We start from the raw sequence: 20,915 nt of genomic DNA on the forward strand, positions 1-20,915 counted from the left end.
ATTTCTTTTCTTTTTTTTTATTCATAAAGGATAGTTTTATTTTTTCATTTTTTGGCAATCCCCCCCTTTTTTTCAAGTTGGAGTTGAGCATCAGATTGCACCTTATTTATGTTTTATCCACCATTATGTTTGCCATAGCAACGTTTTTTTAATTAATTAATTAATTTATTAAAGATTTCTGTCTCTTCCCCGCCACCGCCTCCCATTTCTGTCCCTTTCCCTTGTCAGCCCAAAGAGCAATCAGGGTTCCCTGCCCTGTGGGAAGTCCAAGGACCACCCACCTCCATCCAGGTCTAGTAAGGTGAGCATCCAAACTGCCTAGGCTCCCACAAAGCCAGTACGTGCAGTAGGAGATTTATTTTCACTTTAAATCACGTGTATATGTGTGTCTGTATGTGGGTATGTGAACATGAGTGCAGTGCCTGTGGAGGCCAGAAGAGGGCATCAGGTCCCTTAAGCTGGCGTTACAGGTAGTTGCTAGCCACGCTATGTAAGCTCTGGAAACCGAACAGTGCACTCCCTTAACCACTGAGCCATCTCTCCAGCACTTTGATTACTACTTTATCTATCTCTATCTTCAGTAGAGTCAAATGCCAAAGTACTAGAGGTTAAGCCTCAATATAGGAACTTGGAATTGGGAAAAATGTATCCTGTGACATGAATTTGTTTTCAGCTTTGAGAGTTCGATCTTTTAATGTGGCAGACCCTTGCTTTCTCACCTCCTGTTGCCATCTGGGCAGACTCTGGGAAGCAGGGCTGGAGGAGGAGGCTGACTTCTCTCTTTCCGCACCAGATCCTGAATCTTTATGACAGCCGGCTCTCTGTCTGCCCTTTGGGAGAGCTCTCCTTTTCTGTCAGGGACGAAGACCTGTCTGTTGAGGCAGCTGACAGCGCCATTCCCTTTTCTCTCCTCTTTATCTTCTCTGGTCTAAGTGTCTAGGAAGTCACAGGGAGCTGTCGCGTCCTACCAGGAAGAGACTGGAAATGATCTTTGGCTTTAGGTGCTTTCTGGAAAGCACAGATTAGTGACTTGTTCTCTCTCCAGCGTGTCTGTTAGCTTTCTTTCTCACCCCTCCAGTGCTAGCCTAGCTCTTGCGTTTCCTCAATGTCTGGCCATTTGCTTCTGTGTACAGGCATCCTTCTTTATAGTGTTTGGATGGCTTCCTTTGTGTTGTGTTTTCCCTCACTACTTTAGTGTCCACAGTGAGTGGTGGTTTTGCACACTCATGTATATATGTGTGTACATGTGCAAAGTTCTGGCAACAACAGTAACTGGAGGGAGACGCTCCTCCCCAGCTGTTCCTGAGGTCCCCTCCAAGTAGATTTCTGACATCAGCACTGACATTCTTTGCTCTTTCTGCCAAGAGTTCGAATGTGAAATTATCAGTGGCCTCTGTGTCCTCCTTAGGTATTATCCCAGGGAGATCACACGGACTTGCTTAGTACAGAAACTGTGCCTTTCCTTCTTCTATACAGGGATGTATATGTATGCCTCATGCTTGCCTTCATCGTCTGTGGGCTCGTGGGTGAGCAACATGCTCCAGTCCCCCCTCCATCTTTTTTCCTTTCTCACCTGCTGATGAGACATGGACTTCTTCACAAAGCATCATTTGACCTCCCAGAGAGAACCCGCCGTATGTGGGCTGATCTAGGCCCTCTTCAGACAAAGACAGTTCCAGAAACCCCAGAAACGCCCCATGTTTTAATTAATTTTCTCTTTGAGGTGTCTTCTCACAACTTTGTCTCTGCAAACTCTGTGCCCAGCCCTAATTTTACCTGAAGGGAAGTGGGCACAGCTGACAAGCCCCTAGCCCTAGTCTCTCCGGACAAACCCAGCTGTAGCTGCTCGCCCTGGCTTCTGTGGGCCACACATGCTGCTGTATCGATTCGCTTGCTGCTCCGAATGTGCGCTCTATTTCCTCCCACATGCCCCTGGTGAGCAGGTCCCCGCCATTTTCCTGTGAGCACTAATTGCTGGCATCATTAATACCCAGTCATTAGCTGCTCTCACTGTTTGGGGCTTAGGGTGGGCTCCCATCCACACTGCCCCTAAATGCCACCAGGGCTGTGTGGTGAACTGAATGTGACCACTCAGCAGCATCCTGAGGGCTCAGCTCCCTGTCCTCTCCCAGTCAGGCCTCCAGATCGAGGGAGGGAGGCAGAAGAGCTTAGTCCGGGGAGGCTAGTCTGTGGCTCCCCCAGGAGAAAATCTGGATGCTGGCAAGTGGAAATGCTGACATTCCCTTTAGTAGAGCTGTGGGATGATACCCAGGCTGCTGTCATAGAAAAAGAGCCCCACAAATACAGAAATATGCAGGGCCACAGGCAGCTGGCTCATACCACCTACAGCCATTGGGGCCTTTTGACTTTGGTACTGCTCCTGTCCTTTGCTCCATCCCCTTCAGCTGTGTCCTCAGCAGAGCCCAAGCTCATCCCCATACCTGCAGCTTCTTAACTGAAAGGATAAAGTGGCCAGCTGGCGTCAGCAGTGACCTTCCCTTCCCCAGCCCTTGCTGCCCTGAGCTGCCAACTCAGCAGTTAAGACACCTGCCACCCCCGCTGTCCTCCTGCTCCTCCCACAGGACTCATCCCCTGCTGTCCTCCTACTCCTCCCACAGGACTCATCCCCTGCTGTCCTCCTGCTCCTCCCAGAGGACTCATCCCTGCTGTCCTCCTGCTCCTCCCACAGGACTCATCCCCTGCTGTCCTCCTGCTCCTCCCAGAGGACTCATCCCTGCTGTCCTCCTGCTCCTCCCACAGGACTCATCCCCTGCTGTCCTCCTGCTCCTCCCAGAGGACTCATCCCTGCTGTCCTCCTGCTCCTCCCAGAGGACTCATCCCTGCTGTCCTCCTGCTCCTCCCACAGGACTCATCCCCTGCTGTCCTCCTGCTCCTCCCACAGGACTCATCCCCCGCTGTCCTCCTGCTCCTCCCACAGGACTCATCCCCTGCTGTCCTCCTGCTCCTCCCACAGGACTCATCCCCTGCTGTCCTCCTGCCCCTTCCAGAGGACTCATCCCCCGCTGTCCTCCTGCTCCTCCCACAGGATTCATCCCCTGCTGTCCTCCTGCCCCTTCCAGAGGACTCATCCCCCGCTGTCCTCCTGCTCCTCCCACAGGACTCATCCCCTGCTGTCCTCCTGCCCCTTCCAGAGGACGCATTCCCACCTTTGTTCCTCTTCTACTCTCTCTCATTTTCTCCTGAGTGTTCATTTCTGGGTTTCTTCCCTATAGGTTTGCCTCCTTTGCTCTGTGCTTGAGGCTCTCTACCTATGACACATGAACAGCTAGGGAGGCTTGGAGCTTAGACCTCCCTCTGGGAGAAATGACCTTTCTGATGGGGTCTTTCTCCTCTGGGTTGCTGCCCTCCTCCTGCCCCTGGATGAGGCCAGGGTCTTTTTTCCCATTAGTTTCTCTTACCACATTCATCTGTATATAGTTATGCCAACACATAGCTGTGTGTGTACATGAATAAAAGGAGGGGTGGCTTGATCAGGGCTCTGAGTGTCAGTGAGATTCAGTTACTTTCTCCTGTGATTCTTTTAGAGTAATCAAGATTATTAACATTCAAAATCTCAATGACCAAGGCCCACAATTTCAAAAATCTTTAAAATTCCGTTTACTTTATTTGTGCAACTGGAATCTACTAAAGATGTTTTCAGGACACTTTTGGGAGTAGTGACGAGATCAAAGTTTTGGATTTAAGCATAAAAATAATGTAAATAAATCTGTGTTGTTCATTCATTCATTTATTGAATCCATCCATCAGTGCATCTAGCCATCTAACCAACCATCCATCCATGCATCTATCCGCCCACCCACCCATCATCCATCTACCTACCCACCTACCCATCCATCCACCCATTCATCTATCTACCTATCCACTGAGCCATCCATCCATCCATGCATCCACCCATACACCTACCCATTCACCCCCAGCCCACTAACCCATCCACCCATCTGTCCATTCATACATCCATGCATGCATACATCCATCTATCCATGCATGCATCCATCTATCCATATATCCATGCATGCATGCATCCATCTATCCACCCATACATCCATGCATGCATACATCCATCTATCCATGCATGCATCCATCTATCCATATATCCATGCATGCATGCATGCATCCATCTACCCACCCATACATCCATGCATGCATACATCCATCTAGCCATCTATTCACTCATCTATCTATTCCCAAGTTTGGTGCCTATACACTGAATGCTGCCTAGCAGAGGTGTGAATAAGATTTGTCCTCGTCTTTGAGAAGCTCATAGTCTTGAGTGGAGTGCCTAATGGATCATGTGCAATGGATGAATGTGTCTAAGGTTCATAGTCGTATGTGTTATGCATCATGAGGCAGGGGTGCTCTTGATGGGGCACTAGCCTTATACTTGCTGACTCATTGGACATGGAGAGTCTCAGACTTCACCAGCAAAGAGTCCCAGGGTAGGAACCATCATGAAGGGTATTCTGGTTTATGTGAAAGTTTAAGGACCACTGAACTGTAAGGTTTTGAAAGAGTTCACTAAGGAGGGGATGATCAGGTTGACCCTTGAAAAGCAAGGAAGAATATTCAGGATGGAGAAGATACCAGGTTTCAGAATGGATACAGGCTGTGAGGTCTAAGACAGCATGGCCACCTTCATATAGTTGATAGCAGCAGGATCTCATGGTAGTGTTGAAGTCAGGACTGAATGAGACAGGAGTCCTCAATTGGAGGCATCTTCTGTATCATGTGGCAGAGTCTTTATTCTGTGGGAACCATCAGAGCCATTCCTAAAAGGAAAGAGAGAATTTAAAAAGAAGCCCCACTTTATTTAATAACTTTTATTTAAAAGCATAACTAAATATATGCTTTCAAACCAAACTTGGAGTTCTTAGGAGGAAGTATTTTAAAATACTGTTCTATAAAATTGATCTCAAGTTTTCAGGTCCATGTAATTGAAGTCGGGATGTCCTAGGTCCCTGGAGGTCAGACTCCTGTGCGGGAGTTCTGTGTTGGGTCAGGATTAAGCTTCCCCTTTCTGTCACTCTTGAGAGGAAAATGCCCAGAGCTAGTCTGTTGTTGAGGGCAGGGTGTACTTTGTGGAACTGTAAAAGGAGAGCCAAATTGATTAAGGGTGATGTCGGCTGATTAGATAATCTGGAAATTAGTCTGATAATGTGCAAATTATCTAAGAGCAGTGCATGATGTCATTGCCACACTGCTGGGAAAAGTCTAGCAGATGTTTGTCTTCTGCCATGCTGTCCCTGTCCTCTGCCACAGGCCCAGGGGCAGCTAGCACCGGCTTCAGGAGATGAAAGATGTCTTAAAGATGTGCTTGGAAATCTTGGGCACCTCTGAATGGTATCTGAAAAGCTATAAAAACCCATTTAGCCTACTCCTTAGTGAGCTCGGTACTGGTATGTCAGCCCTGGTTATAGAGGAGATGAGGCAAAAGCAGACATGTGGCTCTTTTTGAGGAAGTCATCCTCTTCTCTCCTTTTATTTTCCCAAAGAGCAAATCTTAGCACTAGCAACAGATGGACTTTTGCTGAGTGATGATTTACATGGTTTTCAGGCTACAAAGCAAGCCTGAGGGGTTGCTCGGGTCCTTGGAGGTGTAAGTACCTGGAGGCAATTTCTCAGTCCTGTGTCTGAGAAGATGGTGGTGGTGTTGAAATTGGATGGGTCCAGAGTGTGAACCATGACTTTGTCAATGTGCTACCCACTGCTCTGGGAATGTGGGCCAGCTACTGACACCTCCCTCCCCTTAGCTGCCTTATCTATAGCCCAGAGATAACCACCCTAGCCTCACAGGCTTGCCGTGAATCTTCAATGAGGTGAAGGGGTATGGGATTGGCACTAAATCTGTTCATTGTGAGTAGCCATATCCCATCCCTATTTGGATCCGCAGAGCATGCCTGTGATCACAGATGGTTAATCTGAGGCAACATGAAGGGACTTTTCTGACATTCTGATGCTAACTGCCCCTGAGGACTCGTTGGCATCCATGGAAATTACCAGAGCCTGACCTGACCCTAGCAGACAGACACAGTGCTGCAGAAGAAGCAGAGAGTTCCACATCCTGATCTGCAGACAGCAGCAGGAGACACCGTGTCTCGTACTAGACAGCTTGAGCACATGAGACCTCAGAACCTGCCCCCACACTTCCTCCAACAAGGCCACACCTCCTCCAACGCTTCCTAATAGTGCCACTCCCTATGGGCAAAGCATTCAAAGACGTGAGTCTCTGGGGCCATATCTATTTAAACCACCACAGTCATTGTCCTTGGAGAACTTCTAGGGTAACAGAGAAATAAGATGAATGCATGAAACCTGGCCAGAGAAGGAACTGACATGGAGTCCCGTGAAGGGTGCCTTCCTGTATTCACCAGGCCGTTTTCCTGGAGCTGACTCTCCACATGCTGACTGTTTCTGAATCTCTATGGTTTCTCTCACTCTGTCATAATTATATAGAATGTTCAGGATCAAGGAATTCTACGGACTGAGCAGTCTCCGTGACAACAATAACACTTGCTAGCATATCTTGAGTGTCTCAGACATTCTTGGCTCATTCACTCGTTACAATGACCCTATAAGGTAGGTGCTGTCTTGCCCAGAAGACCAAGGGACACTCCTGTGGATGTGGCATGAATGTAGATTCATGACTTATCTCTGTGTCTTGAGAAAGCTTACTTATTTTGGCCTTTGATTCTCTTCCTGTTTAATCAGAAGTGAAATGATTTTGCATGTAGGAGAGGAAATGGGGAAAGAAATGATGGACAATCTATTAGGTCCCTGGCAGTTCTCACACATCATCTCCAGTAATGCTCACAAGTCCGGGTGGCATGTGCTAGAATTCTCATCTTTCAGAGGAGAAAATAGAGGGCCACAGAGAGGTTGGAGTAACTCGTTTCAATGCAGACAGCAAGTTGGAAAGCTGAGGTGTGGATGGCTTGGACACCATTCAACTCTGTCAGGACACTGGAATCCCAAGTGATGGGTTCCAGGCCCAGCCTCCTGGAACTTTCTCATGGACCTACTCATGATGTCCTTTTTCGCCTGTTAGTTAGCTGTCAAATGCATCTTATTACACAGTGGGATTTCAGAAGTGATGCATGCATCAACAGGCCATGTCTTTGTTAGCTTATGCTGCCTAATAGCTTGTGTCTTAGTTAGGTTTCTATTGCTGTGATAAAACACCATTCCAAAAAGAACTTGGGGGAGGAGATGGTTTATTTTGTCTTAGGTTTTTAGTTAACATTCTATTGCTGAGGAAAATCAGGACAGGAATTCAGGCAGGGCAGGACCTTGGAGGCAGGAACTGAAGCAGAGGTCATGGAGGGGTGGCTTGGTCCTCATGGCTTGCTCAGTCTTCTCTTTTTATGATGCCTGGAACTACCAGCCCGGGTGTAGCACTGCCCACAGTGACCTAGGCCCTCCCACATCAATCATCAATTAAGAAAGTGCTCCAAAGCCTTGCGCACAGGCCAATCCGGTGAAGGCATTTTTTCAATTGACTTCTTCCAAAAAGGACTCCTTCTTCTTCCAAAATGACTCCAGCTTGTGTCAAGATGACATAAAAATCAGCCAGCAAGCACAGTTTGCTTTTTGTTGCTGTGATAAAACACTGACTGAAACCAACTTGGAGCACAAAGGGTTTAGTTTAGCTTGCAGGTTAGAGACCATCATTGAGAACGATGCCAAGACAAGAACTCACAGAAACTCTTGAAGCAGAAATGGGAGACTATGGAGAAAAACTGACTCGCACCTTCTGACTTGCTCAGCTACCTTTCTTAGACAATCCATGTATTCCTGCCTAGGGCTAGCACTTCCCACAATGGACTGGGCTCTCCTATCTCAATTAACAATGGATAAAACACTTTATAGATATACCCACAGGTCAGTCTCATGGAGGCAACTCCTCAATAGTTGATAGCCAAGATTAGCCATCCCAGATGGCCATCATGGAATTCTAGGCTTAAACTCCAGAAACAGACTTCTCACAAGGCTAGAGATAAAGGTCTAAGATCAATATGAGAGTAGAGTTGGTGTTCTGTTAGGACATTATCCTTGGCATATACCAGCCATCCTTGTGTTCTGTTCTGACACAACCTTTCTTCTATGTGTGCAGGCAGAAAGAGAACGCCCTGATTGCTTCTCCCTACTCCCATCATGATGGCCCCATCCTCACAACTTCACCAAATCTTTTTACTTTCCAAAGGCTCCAGCTCCAAATGACATCATCACATAGGGCATAGGCCTTCAACCTAAGATCTGGGGGATATGGGGTTACACTTAGACCCACACCAGACACATTTATTTCTCAAAGGGCTTTAATGACTTTTGCTATTTGTGATGGTTTTATGGACCTCGCCCTTCACGTTACAGAGTCTCAATGGGTCTGTAGTCTCTAGGAAAGTTTTAGTATAGTTTTAAAAAGGTCAAACATCACACTATTTCGTGATTCTCCTGAACCTTTTCCTTTTTACTTTGTATCTCACCATTTTCTTAGCTTAAAAAAAAACTTACTCTTTTCATTTAAAAATAATGATTTATGCCCCTAGTAAAAATTTTAGAAGGCATCTTTGACTTGCATCTGTTACTTTCTTTCAACTCCCATATCAGATGTTCCTAAAAAATACACCCACGACTGTCTCATTCTGGCCACCTCTGGCTTCTGCACGCATCACGGAAATGCCTTATTCCTCTGTTTCCCTGCCTCTTCTTGCCTCATATAATCTCTTCTCTGCAGAGCAGCCAGAGTGGTCTTTCAAAGGGACAGAGTAGAGCATAGCACACTTTCCTCTCACACTCACACAACCTGTGCTTCTCACAGAAGGCCCTCATGTTGGCTTCTTACAGTGTGGTCAGCAGAATCAGCACCACCTGGGACCATGGTGACCAGTCATCCAGGGTCCCAGGAAACCCTTGGTCAGAGCCAAACCTTGTAGGTTGGCCATCTTACTAGAGATCTTGTGAGAGACGAGTTTTGAGAGCCTTGCCTAGATCTTGGAATTCCAATTTGAATTTTAATGGACTCTCAATATGGTTTTCATTTCATTTTATTTTTATTTTGTGCATGGGGGTGTGGCCTATGTCATAGCACGTGCATGGAGGATAACTTGTGGGAGCGAGTTTTCTTTTTCCACAGTGTAGGTCCTAGGGTTCAGATTCAGATTTCAGGCTTGGTAGCAGATACCTTTACCTACTGAATCCTTTTGCCAGCCTCCCCAAATGATTTTCACAGCAAAGTTTGGGAAGCCCTGCCTTATAAAAGTGAAATATCTATCTATCTATCTATCTATCTATCTATCTATCTATCTATCTATCATCTATCAATTATCTATCTATCTATCTATCTATCTATCTATCTATCTATCTATCTATCTATCTATCTATCTTATGTATACTGCCAGACTTTTGAACTTGAGTTTCCTGAAGGCATAGTTATATGTTGTGGGGTAAGGTAAGGTGTATTTTGTGGGCTGGTCAAGGACACGCTGCCTGGGTTCATTGCCAAGATAATCGTTAACTTTTGCCTTGGACAAGCTGCTTTGCCTTCTTGGGCCTCAAGTATCATCAATGTAAAAGCATAGCATCGATGATGCTAGCTTATGGCTGCAATGAAGATTCAGCAAGTCAAATCACTAAAAAGCACAATGTCAGCGGATTATGTGTGTGGCATCCGGTGACAGAACTGCCACATGTCCCACAGGAGTTGTGTGAGCTGGTTTCGATCTGAAACATTCCTCCAAGTCTTGTGTGTTGAATCCCTAGTCCTCAGCCCACAGGACTTCTGAGGAATGGTCAAATCTTAGATGGGGATGGACATGGGTAGGTAGGTCATTGTTTGTGGGATGTGACTTTAAAGGGGCTATTATGACCCTTGCTGCGTCCTGTCTTTCTCACTTTGCCTCCTGATAGCCGTGGGTTGAATAGTTTTCCTGTCACATCCGCCCTACTCGTGACAAACTGTGCTACTACAGGCCTAACACGACTGACCACTGAGACCTGGGATCCCCCTGTCTCTGCCTCTCAGCACCAGGATTACGGGTCCACACTGACACAGCCAACTTGTTCCCCAAGCTAGAGCAGCAACCGCTTTACCCACCACCCCATCTCTCTAGTCCTCCACTTTGTGCTTTGAGACAGGGTCTCCCACTAGCCCGGAACTCTTAGATGAGGTTAGCTTAAGCCAGCTGGCCAGCGAGCTCCAGGGATCTTCCTGTGTTTCTCTCTCCATTGCTGTGTGTCCACACCTTGATGTTTCACGTGGGTTCTGGGAATCAGAAGTCTGACAGGTCCTCACGCTCACTGACTGAACTGTTCCCCTATTTCAATTTTCCTTAATACTCTTTCTGTCCAATACAGCAAACCCTTCTGGCTCCCATCACCTGCCTCCTGCCCACTCGGTGGGTGTGTCTTTCTGCTTGGGCCATCATGTCTGGGTTTGGCTGCCTTTTGGTCTCCCAGTCTCTTGGTCTTTTCCTAATCCTTAGGTCTGAAGTCCAAGACCCCCAGTCTTTTCTTTTTCTTTAAATACTCTATTTTTAGGCTGTTGGGCACAGAAACTGTGAGTTCTTTTGCAGGCGGAGTTCATAGGTGGTGCTGATGCAGAGATCACCCTGGCCTGGCACATTGTCCCTCCACAAAACCGGCCTCTGTGACCATGTGTTTATCCTTTCATTGTTTATTATCAGCTTGGTGACAATCTTATGTGCCAGGTGCTAGGAACACAGAGAAGAAAGACAGTGCTCCTGCCCTCAGGGAGCTCCTGGCTAATTGGGAGAGAGACGCAAACCTGAAACGATGAAAGCCAGCCTCCCTTTGGGTTGGGATAAACTCCCCCTCCTGCCTTTTCTTCTACACTAGTCTAATCCTCAAGTAACAGACACAAAAGGGCATTAAATAGTCCTCTAACACATTGCCTGCTCGAGACAGGTGTACGCAAGGGACTCCCCCCACCCGCACCCCACTGTGTGCTGAGGCCTCCTCAGAGATGCCTGCCTTTAACTCTTTGCCACCTTGTGTCTCGCTTCCCTGTGGCATGTGCTGCCTTCCAGCTCACTTTGTCTCATGTTGTCCTTGATGATAGGGAGTGTGGCCATTTATCAGGCTTGTCCATAAACTTGAAGACTTATTAAATCAGCCCTGGGCCTTCCCTTCTCCAGACAGACTAATCTCAGGGCTATGATTGTCCTAAAACAGCTGTCCCCTCTCCAGCCTCAACCCTCCATTCATACTGTTGTTCTCAGTGGTTGGTGGCCAAATGGCAAGGGAAGAGGACTCTTGATGGCTTAAAGGTCATGCGGTGAGCAGACCTAGGTGTCCATTTCCCCAGGAGGGTCCCTGGATCTTCTGGCTTTATGTGTCCAGGGCGAAAGGCATTGTTTGCCTTTCTCCTGTAGCCTGGAAGCCAGGCCTGATTGCTGGGAGGGAGGTGGCTACACACCAGCCTGCATGGAATCCCAACACTTTTTATTCCTTGGATCCGTGGGATTTATTTTTTCATCAATTCTAGGGAAGCAGTGAGGAAGGTGGCAGGCCGTGAGGATAATTTATATGAGTAAACACGTAAGGAGTCGGGTGAGCGCGAGCATGAGAATTAAGGCCATTTATCGAGGCTTTGATGCTCTGCTTGCCCTCTGGTCCAGCCTTCCCCACAGTCTCGATCACACCACTTTTAACCCTCTCCTGGCTCTGTTCCACGTCTGGCTGCTTCTATCTCTGCTCAGCTGCCTTCCCTTCCCTGTTTGCTGCCTGCTTCCCTGCCCCTCCCAAAGCCCTCATTAAAGGCTGGGAGCAGGTAGTGGATGTGGCGGTGGCCTCCAGCTGAGGCCTGCTCCCTGATTCTGAAGGGAAGGCACTTTGGTTGATGCTCTCCCTCCTTGTTCTCCCTGTCTCTGAGGCTGCTTCCTCCAGCCTAGTCTGTCCACTGTGTCTTCTATGGCCAGCCTGGGGCAGCCTTTCTGTACGGCCTCTTTCCCACTCCCCTTTCCTTTACTCGGTCTTCTAAAGATGCGCCTGCACAGCCAAGTGGTACCAGGCTAAGATGCTTTACACTTGAGAGATGAAGTAATAACAGGTGGCAAGAGCAGAGGCTGCTGGAGCCCAGGATTCCAGTTGCCATGGAAACATGTCAGCCCGGTAGAGGGACACAGGAACTGTCAGCCATGGAGGGTGGCGGGGGAACAAGTGAGAGGGGTTAGGAGAGGCACATCTCTTCCTGGAGGGCTCTGCTTATAGCTCCCAATTTTTTTTCAGGTGCTATACACCCCAAGCAAGCAGGCTCTGGACAAACAGCTGCAGAATGGGGGGCTGGAGCTCCCGCTAGCTAGTGGACACTGAACATGGCCTCGTGCTTTGTGCACACCAGGTCCTGGCAGGCAGCCTGAGCATCTGCTCAGAATGAGGGGCCATGCCTTTGTGCATATGCCAGGAAGAAGCATCAGCTGCTGGCCTGCTTCCTCCTTCCCCAGGACACCTGGGATATGGTTCTAATCTCTCCAGAGCTCAGGAGAGAGGTTATTGATGGTGTCCAGACTCGCATGAGTGACAGGTATATTTCAGCAGGGATGGCATTCACAGGAGAGCAAGGCAAACCTGTCATGGATTTGGGACTTTATTTTCTATGGCCATAAGACATAATTTAATCACTAAGTCCTTTAGCATACTGATGTTCTCCGGCATGCCTGCTCTCACTTCTCTGAGCATGGTGGCGAGACTCTGTGAGCTGGACGTGTAAGTTAACATACACATTTCTTTTCCTTTCTCTTGCTCTGAGTTATTTGAATATCCCCTCTTACTTCTCTCTTATCTTCCCCTGCATTTCTTCATGACCTTTGTTCCTGACCTCTATTTATCCAAATTTGAGGTTTTCTTGAGTCGTCTGTCCCAGGTATATCCCCAAACTCTCAAGCCTCACTTTCTTTTCTTGGCAGTTTACCCGTATCCCTTCTACGGTCTCCGTTATAAACACCAGTCACCGGTGAAGCAGATCCGTCACTGTGGACACTGCCATAAGGACACCACTGGGGTCCTCCCTGTTGTCTTTGGCTTCCAAGTGAGGCTAAAGGGGCGCTTGATTTCCCATGAGTGGAAGCAAAGTCTCTATATAAAGTCCACTTTAAAGGTCTGGACAAGCCCCCTATTTATAGTAAAATCCTTTTTATAATGATTCATGTATGGTGCCTGGAATTGCTCATGGCTAGGTCAGGCCATAGGCCATTGTGGCTATAGAATGAGCTATGACTTAGGGCTCTTTCAGACTCTTTGGAGTTCACCCAGAGAAGTGTTATCACAGAGTCAGCCTGGATGGATTACTGTGGCAGGGACAGTAAATTGAAGTTCGAAAGGAATCCACTTTTATCAGGCCAATCAAAATAAGTTTTATTGCCTTAAGCTTTATAATTAATATATTGGATGAATCAAACAGACTCTAAAGAGGCTTATAAAATGCTTACTGTGCAAGGTACGGCCCAGAAGGTGTTTGCTCTCAGACCCCCTGGGAGGCTGAGCAGTGTGAACCTCTGGGGATGTAGACAACTGGGGATGCAACCCATCTCCTTTTTTGCAACTGAGACCTTGATTTTTGGATTTTGGGTACCTCCCCTTTCAAACAACTCCCTGCTTCGCACAGCTTCTTTAGGAACCAATATACGCCGGGCATCTAGCAGAAGCCCCGTCATAGCAGTAAGCGGTATGGTAGATCCCCGATTCTCATCCTTCTCAACAAGCCTTTGAGCCATAGGGAGGCTAAGAGGGTAGACATGAACTTGTATCAGTTCTTAGGTGATAACGAATTATGGTTTTGTGCTTTTTGGAGTGGCCGTGTTAGCCCAGACTTTTGTTGCTCTGATAAATACCCTAGAGGGGAAAAGATTGATTTGGCTCACAGTTTCATAGGTTTCAATCCACAGCTGTTCTGTTTGGATTTTCAGGGTTACAATGAGGCAGAGCATCATGGCAGACAGGGTAGAGTGGGGGCAGAGCTACCTACTTCAGATGGTCAGGAAGCAGAGTGGCTTAGCATGAAGGGGCCAGGGCCATGATATACTCTCCAAAGACATGCCCCCAGCAACCCACTTTCTCCAGCAAGGCTCCTTCTACAGTTCCATTCTCTCCCAATAATCTATTTGGATTTTGAACATACCATTCGCTTAGATCGTCGATTAGGTCATAACCTGCACAGTACACTCAGTCCCCTTAAAGTTCTACCTTGGAATACTGCTGCTTTGGAAACCGAGCTTTTGAACACATCTGGCTTCGTACCAAGCCGTAACAGTTATTGACAGCATTATTCTTCTAGCCATTCAGGACCTTCAGCTACCTACTCTTGCATATTCTGGGAGTGGTTGTGAGTTCATCTGTTTGGACAGAGACTATCTCTATGAGGAGTCAAGAAAAAAGCCAAAAGCGAGGAAAGATTGCTCTGCTAGAGGGGAAGCTGATATCATGCTCTGTATTCACAAAGAAGGTTCCAGAAGCATCGTATGATACCTGTTTATATTTCTGTCATCTTTTCTAAGCCATTCAGCCCACAAATTATTGGTCACCATTTCCAGTATGCAAGTCATGCAGGTAGCCCAGAGTTAAATCTATCTAAGGACATAGATCATTGTGTGGAAACATATGAGGCAGGTGTGCACATGTGTCAAGAGATGCAATAGTACTACTCACACAGTGCCTTCTCTGAGCCACAGCCATTGTTGGGATAGGTAGGGTCCATGGAAGCACCTGTGCTCTCCAACCATTCCTGAATATCAAAGAGCATAAGAGAACCAATGTATACGCTCTTAGGCCACACCTTGTCATTTTACTGAGATGGAAGGAGGCTTTGAGCCTATCGCTGCAAGAAGACTAGACCCTCAGCTGAAGCTAAAGAGTGGCTGGTACTGTCCCCCTGCCCCTTCCTTCCCCGCCTGGTGGTGCTCCATCACCGAGCCACACCCCTTTCTCACCGTCACTGTCTAAACTGGACCATTGTTAAACCACAACATACCCCTCGCCTCTTCTTGTACATCCCTAAGTCTACCCTCCTCACTCCCTTACACAGACATTCTGTCTTTCTGTGTACACAGGGACACTGCCCTGACACCCTGTACTCGGAAACTTCTTTAAAACTCAGGTCCCATGCCTGCCAGACGAGTGCTCCACTAATGAGACATGTCCCCTGCTCTCTCCTGGCTATTTTATTTTTCATTTTGAGACAGGGTTCCATGAGTTGCCAAGGTTGGCCTTTAACTTTCTTTGGAAAGCCTTGAACCTAGGTTTCTCCAGCCCCAGACTCCTAAGCACCTGGGAATACAGGCCTATACCACCAAGCCTGACCTGGAGCTCTTGATTCAATGGAGTAGTCTACCTCTTTGGTGAAGAATGTGCAGAACAGTCTGGAAGTTACTGTTTTCTCTATTTTCCCTCTTCATCTTTATAAACCATCAGGTAATATAGTCAGTTGAAGGCTTGCAGGGTTTTGGGTGGCAGAAGGATTTTGAGAATGGGGAAGGCATCTGATATTGCAGAAAGCCTGTGTGCATGGAGGAGAAAGTCAGGCTGGGAGCCCGCGGCCTTCCTGGCATGGTGTATATGGGCCTCTTGTCCTGTACCCGGGAAGCTACTCAGATGTGAGGAGCACGGCCCGCTTAATATCTAGTTGACCCAATCGTGAAACTTGGCTTCTTACTTTAATATTTTCCCACCGCTAGTTTATATTCACCACCTACTAGCCTTCAGTGTTTCTTTTGAATAGGAAGCCTTATGTTTATTTGCTTCTTAAACACGCTTAGATTTTCTCTAGGAAGTACTGGCAGTGAGGGAGAGGGCAATTGAAAAAGGCAGAAAGGGCAGAGACTGGTACTTCTGGTTCGGGCAAAGCACATTTCAGAGGCACCGTCAAATTTTGGCAGATGCGCAGGCCTTGGGAGAGTGTTTGGATAGTCACTCTGCTTACTCTTCAGATGGCTTTGAGATCCAGTGGCTGCAGAAGGGAAGCCCATCCTCAAAAGACCACAGAGGGTGGCCCGTTCCTCTGCCTTCCCCCCAAACAGCCGACACTTTTCTTGCAGAGGATTGCCTGCCTGCTTGAAGATGGAAATCAATGACTTAGAAACTGATTAAACAATTCAAATAGCAACTGATAAATGGATTAACCCTCTGTAATGTAATTCTGCTAGCTTTTGTCTTCCGCCTTCCCCAGGTAAGTTTGCTATTCCTGGAGGCAAAGCAGAGGCATGGAGGAAGCCAAGGCCAGAGGGAATCATATTAAAGGGGGCGAATCCGTTTATCAGTTACGGTCTGTCTGGTATTTCTGTTCACATATCTGCCTCCTCTTCACAGATTCGTACCCTACGGGACCCTGATTAATGTTAGCCAGTGTGAATAATGAAAGATAGCAGCAGACTCGGAGGATGCTAAGGAGGAACATACCCTAGTGGTTAAGGCTGACTCCACAAACAGAGAGACTTTTCTTGTTAGTGGCAATCAGGGAGTGTGAACATCCCTAAGAAATGTCTACAACAGGACGAGAGAAATAAGAAATTGGAAGCATTCTCCCATTTGAGGAACCTGGTCGGGGCTTTCCAACTTTCCATTTCTAGTAACTGGGAATGACTTTGGGCCTCAAAGCCATAGGTATTTCCACTGGGCTCTGTCTTCAAGGTCACATCTAAGGAGTTATTAACACCTTCATTTGGACATTCAGCAGGCGTAGGTTATGGAGTTGTTGTGTCCAGTTACTTAGGAAGATCTTCAGCCTGCACATATGCTCATTCCCCTATCATTCCATCCACTTCTAATTCTAGGCATTTGGGGTTCTTCAGATGAACTTATCCGACTTGCTTTCCATGATCAACAAGTCTACAACCTAAGAGCTGGCGCTAAGAACAGACACTTGTGCACACTCCATGGTGTTTACCAAGAGTTCTCAGGAACCTCTCCAGCACGCTGTCTAGAAGTGACTAGCCACAGATACTGAATAAGCAGCTCTCTCTCTCTCTCAAAGGCTAGGCCAGAGCATTGGCTGCTCTCTCCCTCAGGGTATCACTGTTTGCAATTTCCATCTGATGATTTGGAGTCTGTGCAGGATTAACAGCAGCTTGCTTGACTAATAACTCATACCATTTTGAGTCGTTTATTAATTTAGAGATGGAATCAGATGGGGCAATGAGGTTTCTATAAAAAAAACATAGAACTGGAAAAATTCGCAAAGATGAGATTCTAAATGATTTGCAAGATGTATACCAGTGGACCAAGGGGGTAAAAAAAGCAAAAGCAAACAAATTCTAGCCCAGTATCACCCCTAGGCTGTAGCAAACTCTTCCATCCTAAGCTTTCTGTTCTATCTGGAAGAGGCTCTGCTGTGCTCCAGTGGAAGAGTGGACAGCATCTAAGTCTAAAATTGGAATTCTTTCTCAATGTTTCCACAGCCCAGAAAGGACCAGATGGGACAGTCATTCCCAATAACTACTGTGACTTCTGCTTGGGGGGCTCAAACATGAACAAGAAGAGTGGGCGGCCGGAGGAGCTTGTGTCCTGTGCAGACTGTGGACGCTCTGGTGAGTGTGGCCCCTTCCTGCGCTGTGTGCCATTGGCCTCTTCTGTTTGGATGGCTCTGCCATCTCACCATGGCTGGGAAGGGAGAGGAGCACGGAGAAGTGATGGTGGTGATGGTTTTGAGGGGAAAAGGGGGTTTCAGGTCACTTCCATGTTTTTCTTCTCTGGGTCTTAAGAACATAAAAACCTGGGTCCCAGGTGAGAGGAGGAGGAGGAGGTATGGCCCTTCCACAGGGTGTACATTGTTTTGCATGTGTAGTTGTGGTCAAAACCAAAGTAGAGCGGAGATACCTGGAGGTTCCAGGCAACACGCTAGCCTGTACCACAAGAACGTAGCAAAAATTGTGTTTGTTCTGTGGAAATACCTGGGACAACCCCAGAGTACAGAAACAGAAGTATTAGGGAAGCCTGAACTGTGGGGCTTGGGGAGTCCTGGGCTCCTTCCCAGCAGCATAGCCCTCCCACCATCATTGGCCGCTCATCCTATATTTCTGTGTGTGACAGCACAGAGCTGCCTACCCAGGAGGCATTAGGGCAAGCGTCCTTGAGACTGACCTGCAGCTGACCTTTTGCATACTCTTTTCATCTTGTCTATCCAAAGGCTCAAGTATCAAAAAGAGACTTTTGGTCTCGTTCCTTCATTCTTAAAACGAGTTAAGAGTCTTGGCTGCGGATTGTTTTAAATTGTAGATAGATCATTCTTTTTGCCTGATCATGGTTGGTTGGTGCCACCTCTCCGCAGTTTTTCTATGTCATAATGAGACCAGAGCACAAGGCAGGAAGGAGACAAGATTTCAGATGGCGTCTTCAGTTTCATGAGCTGCTGGCTAGAGGCGAGACACTTTGATTGGGTGGTTGCACAGCATGAGAGATCATTTCATCTGATACATTTTGACCCCAGTCCCGAGAGAAGGACCGAGGTGACTTCATCTTGGATTTCTGCAATGACTCAGTTTTCCCTCTTGTGCCCCCCCCCAACTTTACCTTTAGCATGATGTGTTTTGAAGTTAAAGTTGTTTAGGGCTCTGGACAGCCTTGAGCGGTAAAGCAGCTATTGGAAAAACGACTTAGTGTCCATTGCATAAGACTCTTTATTTAATTCTCAAGGACCCTGCCAGGGAATTCCTTTCATGCAATTCTGTCAGTTTGGTTCATGGTCCATAGCGTGGTATGTAACATTGAACTTTTTACTTAGAAGATACGACCCTTATGATAGACGGCACTGGTTTTTAGATTTTTAAAAAGAAACTTAAAACAAATGAACTTCAATCCAGTGCTTTTCATTTGTTTTAAGGTCAGGCACTCAAGCAACATCTCTCCTATCAGAAGCAAGGCCATTTGGTGGAGTGGCACACTAAGCAGGGTGTCGTAGACCGCTGTAGGCTTTGGGTGGTTTAGAGGAGGCAGTTAGAGACTTCTCACTGTGAAATGCTGTCATTTCACCCTTTCCTTCCCAACAAAAGGATGAAGTACTTCAACTGATCCATGGGCATCGTAAGCAGGATGTCGGGTTTTGTTTTTTTCCCCTCTCCTACATGAAACCTGTCTTTGTACGACTTTTGCTCAGCGTTTCTTTCCTTGGTTCTGCCTGATACATGGGCCTCATGTGTCATGTTACAGTGACGTAGGTATTCTCACTGCGATTGCCGGGAATGAATCTGGTGGGTCACTTATTACCACCTGACTCTAATGCTCCTGAAATTGTAAAGAGACAGGTAGCGTTAGCCCCTGAATGGGACCGCTAAGTCAGATGGGTGAATACTTCTCTGGGGCCTCTCTAGGGCCCTTCCAGAGGAGAACATGAGTTGGAATAGCACCTATTCCCTGCTCACGTACCCACTGCCTCTGGTTCCTGGAAGAAAGTGCCTTGTCCAACCCTGGCATGGAAGGGACCATCACTATGGTATTGGGTTCCAATAGAGTATGAAACAATATAAGCCCGAGTTTTACAGGTTTTAGGATACTGCATCCATTAGGCATTTTAAAGCCCCATTTTCACCTTTCGGTGTGTCTTGAGTTTGAGTTGACAGGATGAACTTTCTGGAGTAGCTAAGACCCTGGTATGTTTAGTGGTGGTAGTGTGTGAGATTGCAAGCATTTCCTTCGGGGTTTAAGAAAGTGAGAAGTTGCTGGGTGGTGGTGGCGCACACCTTTGATCCTAGCACTTGGGAGGCAGAGGCAGGTGGATCTCAGTGAGTTGGAGGCCAGCCTGTCTACAACAGCTGGTTCCAGGACAGGCTCCAAAGCTACAGAGAAATGCTGTCTCAACAAACAAAAAAGCAGAAAACAAACAAACAAAAAAAAGAAAGAGAGAAATTCTTCCGAACTAACACTCGGACTTTCCACCGCTCTTTGCTTTGGCACAAATGAACTACATGGCGTAAGGGTGGACTTGAAAGAGCTGTCAAAGAGTGGGATTAGAGGTGGGTAAAAATAAAAATAAAACGAACGGAGGCTTAACCACCTTGAATGGGTTATCTGAGAGTAATACCTTGGCAAAGCTGACTGTCAAAGTGACGGACGAACATTGTTCAAAGAAACGTCAACTGAAACTACAAAGAAATACCAACAAGGCTTTAAAACCGCCAGGCAAAAGCATTGTGTGGGGCAGGGCTGGGGGAGTGTGTACCTCTGTGCGAGCGGACCAGAGGAGATAGCGTGCGTGTATCTATCTCTTGCTGTCAGAAGCAGTGGACACATGTGTCATGGTAGCGATGGGACCTATTTGGGGAAGTGGAACCTTCCTGGAAATGTGTGCTTTGTCCCGAATCCCTGTTACCAGGTGATATACCCGGTTAGTTCCTTTTGGTGTAACAGTGGCTGATTATCTTGCGGTTAAAAATAACATTGTAATGATGTAATGAGAATATTAATGATGCTGTCTGTTGCTTAACCCATGTGCTGATATATTCATCATACATGTCAGCTCATTTGGGAGGAGAAGGCAGGAAGGAGAAGGAGGCAGCGGCCGCAGCACGTACCACGGAGGACTTATTCGGTTCCACGTCAGAAAGTGACACCTCAACTTTCTACGGCTTTGATGAGGACGATTTGGAAGAGCCTCGCTCCTGTCGAGGACGCCGCAGTGGCCGGGGTTCACCCACAGCAGATAAAAAGGGCGGCTGCTGAGCCCGTGGGACAGACTGTCTGGCTGATTAGCCACCCCCTCTGACTCTGGTCATTGTTCTAGTTGTGATATATATTTTTAAATGAAAGACGGCTTGGGCTTTTCCCGTTCTCCTTGCTTTTTTCTCCTACCTTCCACGTGTCCCTCCCCCTCCTCGCATCCTTCTATTTTGGGTACAACAGAAGCACAAACCACTGAAAACAAAACAACCACAAAAGAGCAGAATAAGAGCCCTCTGTGG

General features: G+C 47.2%; 1 protein-coding gene across 3 annotated transcripts in view; it reads left to right on the top strand.

Moving 5' to 3' along the window:
• The window catches only part of Dpf3 (double PHD fingers 3), a 275,295-nt gene that overhangs the window by 196,207 nt on the left and 58,173 nt on the right, over positions 1–20,915 (top strand). For 2 of the 3 annotated variants that reach the window (XM_075947683.1, XM_075947682.1), the window contains exon 8: positions 17,421–17,549. In XM_075947683.1, the coding sequence (XP_075803798.1) occupies positions 17,421–17,549 (129 nt within the window). Of the gene's footprint in view, positions 1–17,420; positions 17,550–20,473; positions 20,776–20,915 lie in introns of those variants that run through there. The other variant, XM_075947684.1, reaches the window with a different exon arrangement.

The sequence above is a fragment of the Microtus pennsylvanicus genome, chromosome 14 (assembly GCF_037038515.1).
Source record: "Microtus pennsylvanicus isolate mMicPen1 chromosome 14, mMicPen1.hap1, whole genome shotgun sequence".
Lineage (NCBI taxonomy): Eukaryota > Metazoa > Chordata > Mammalia > Rodentia > Cricetidae > Microtus > Microtus pennsylvanicus.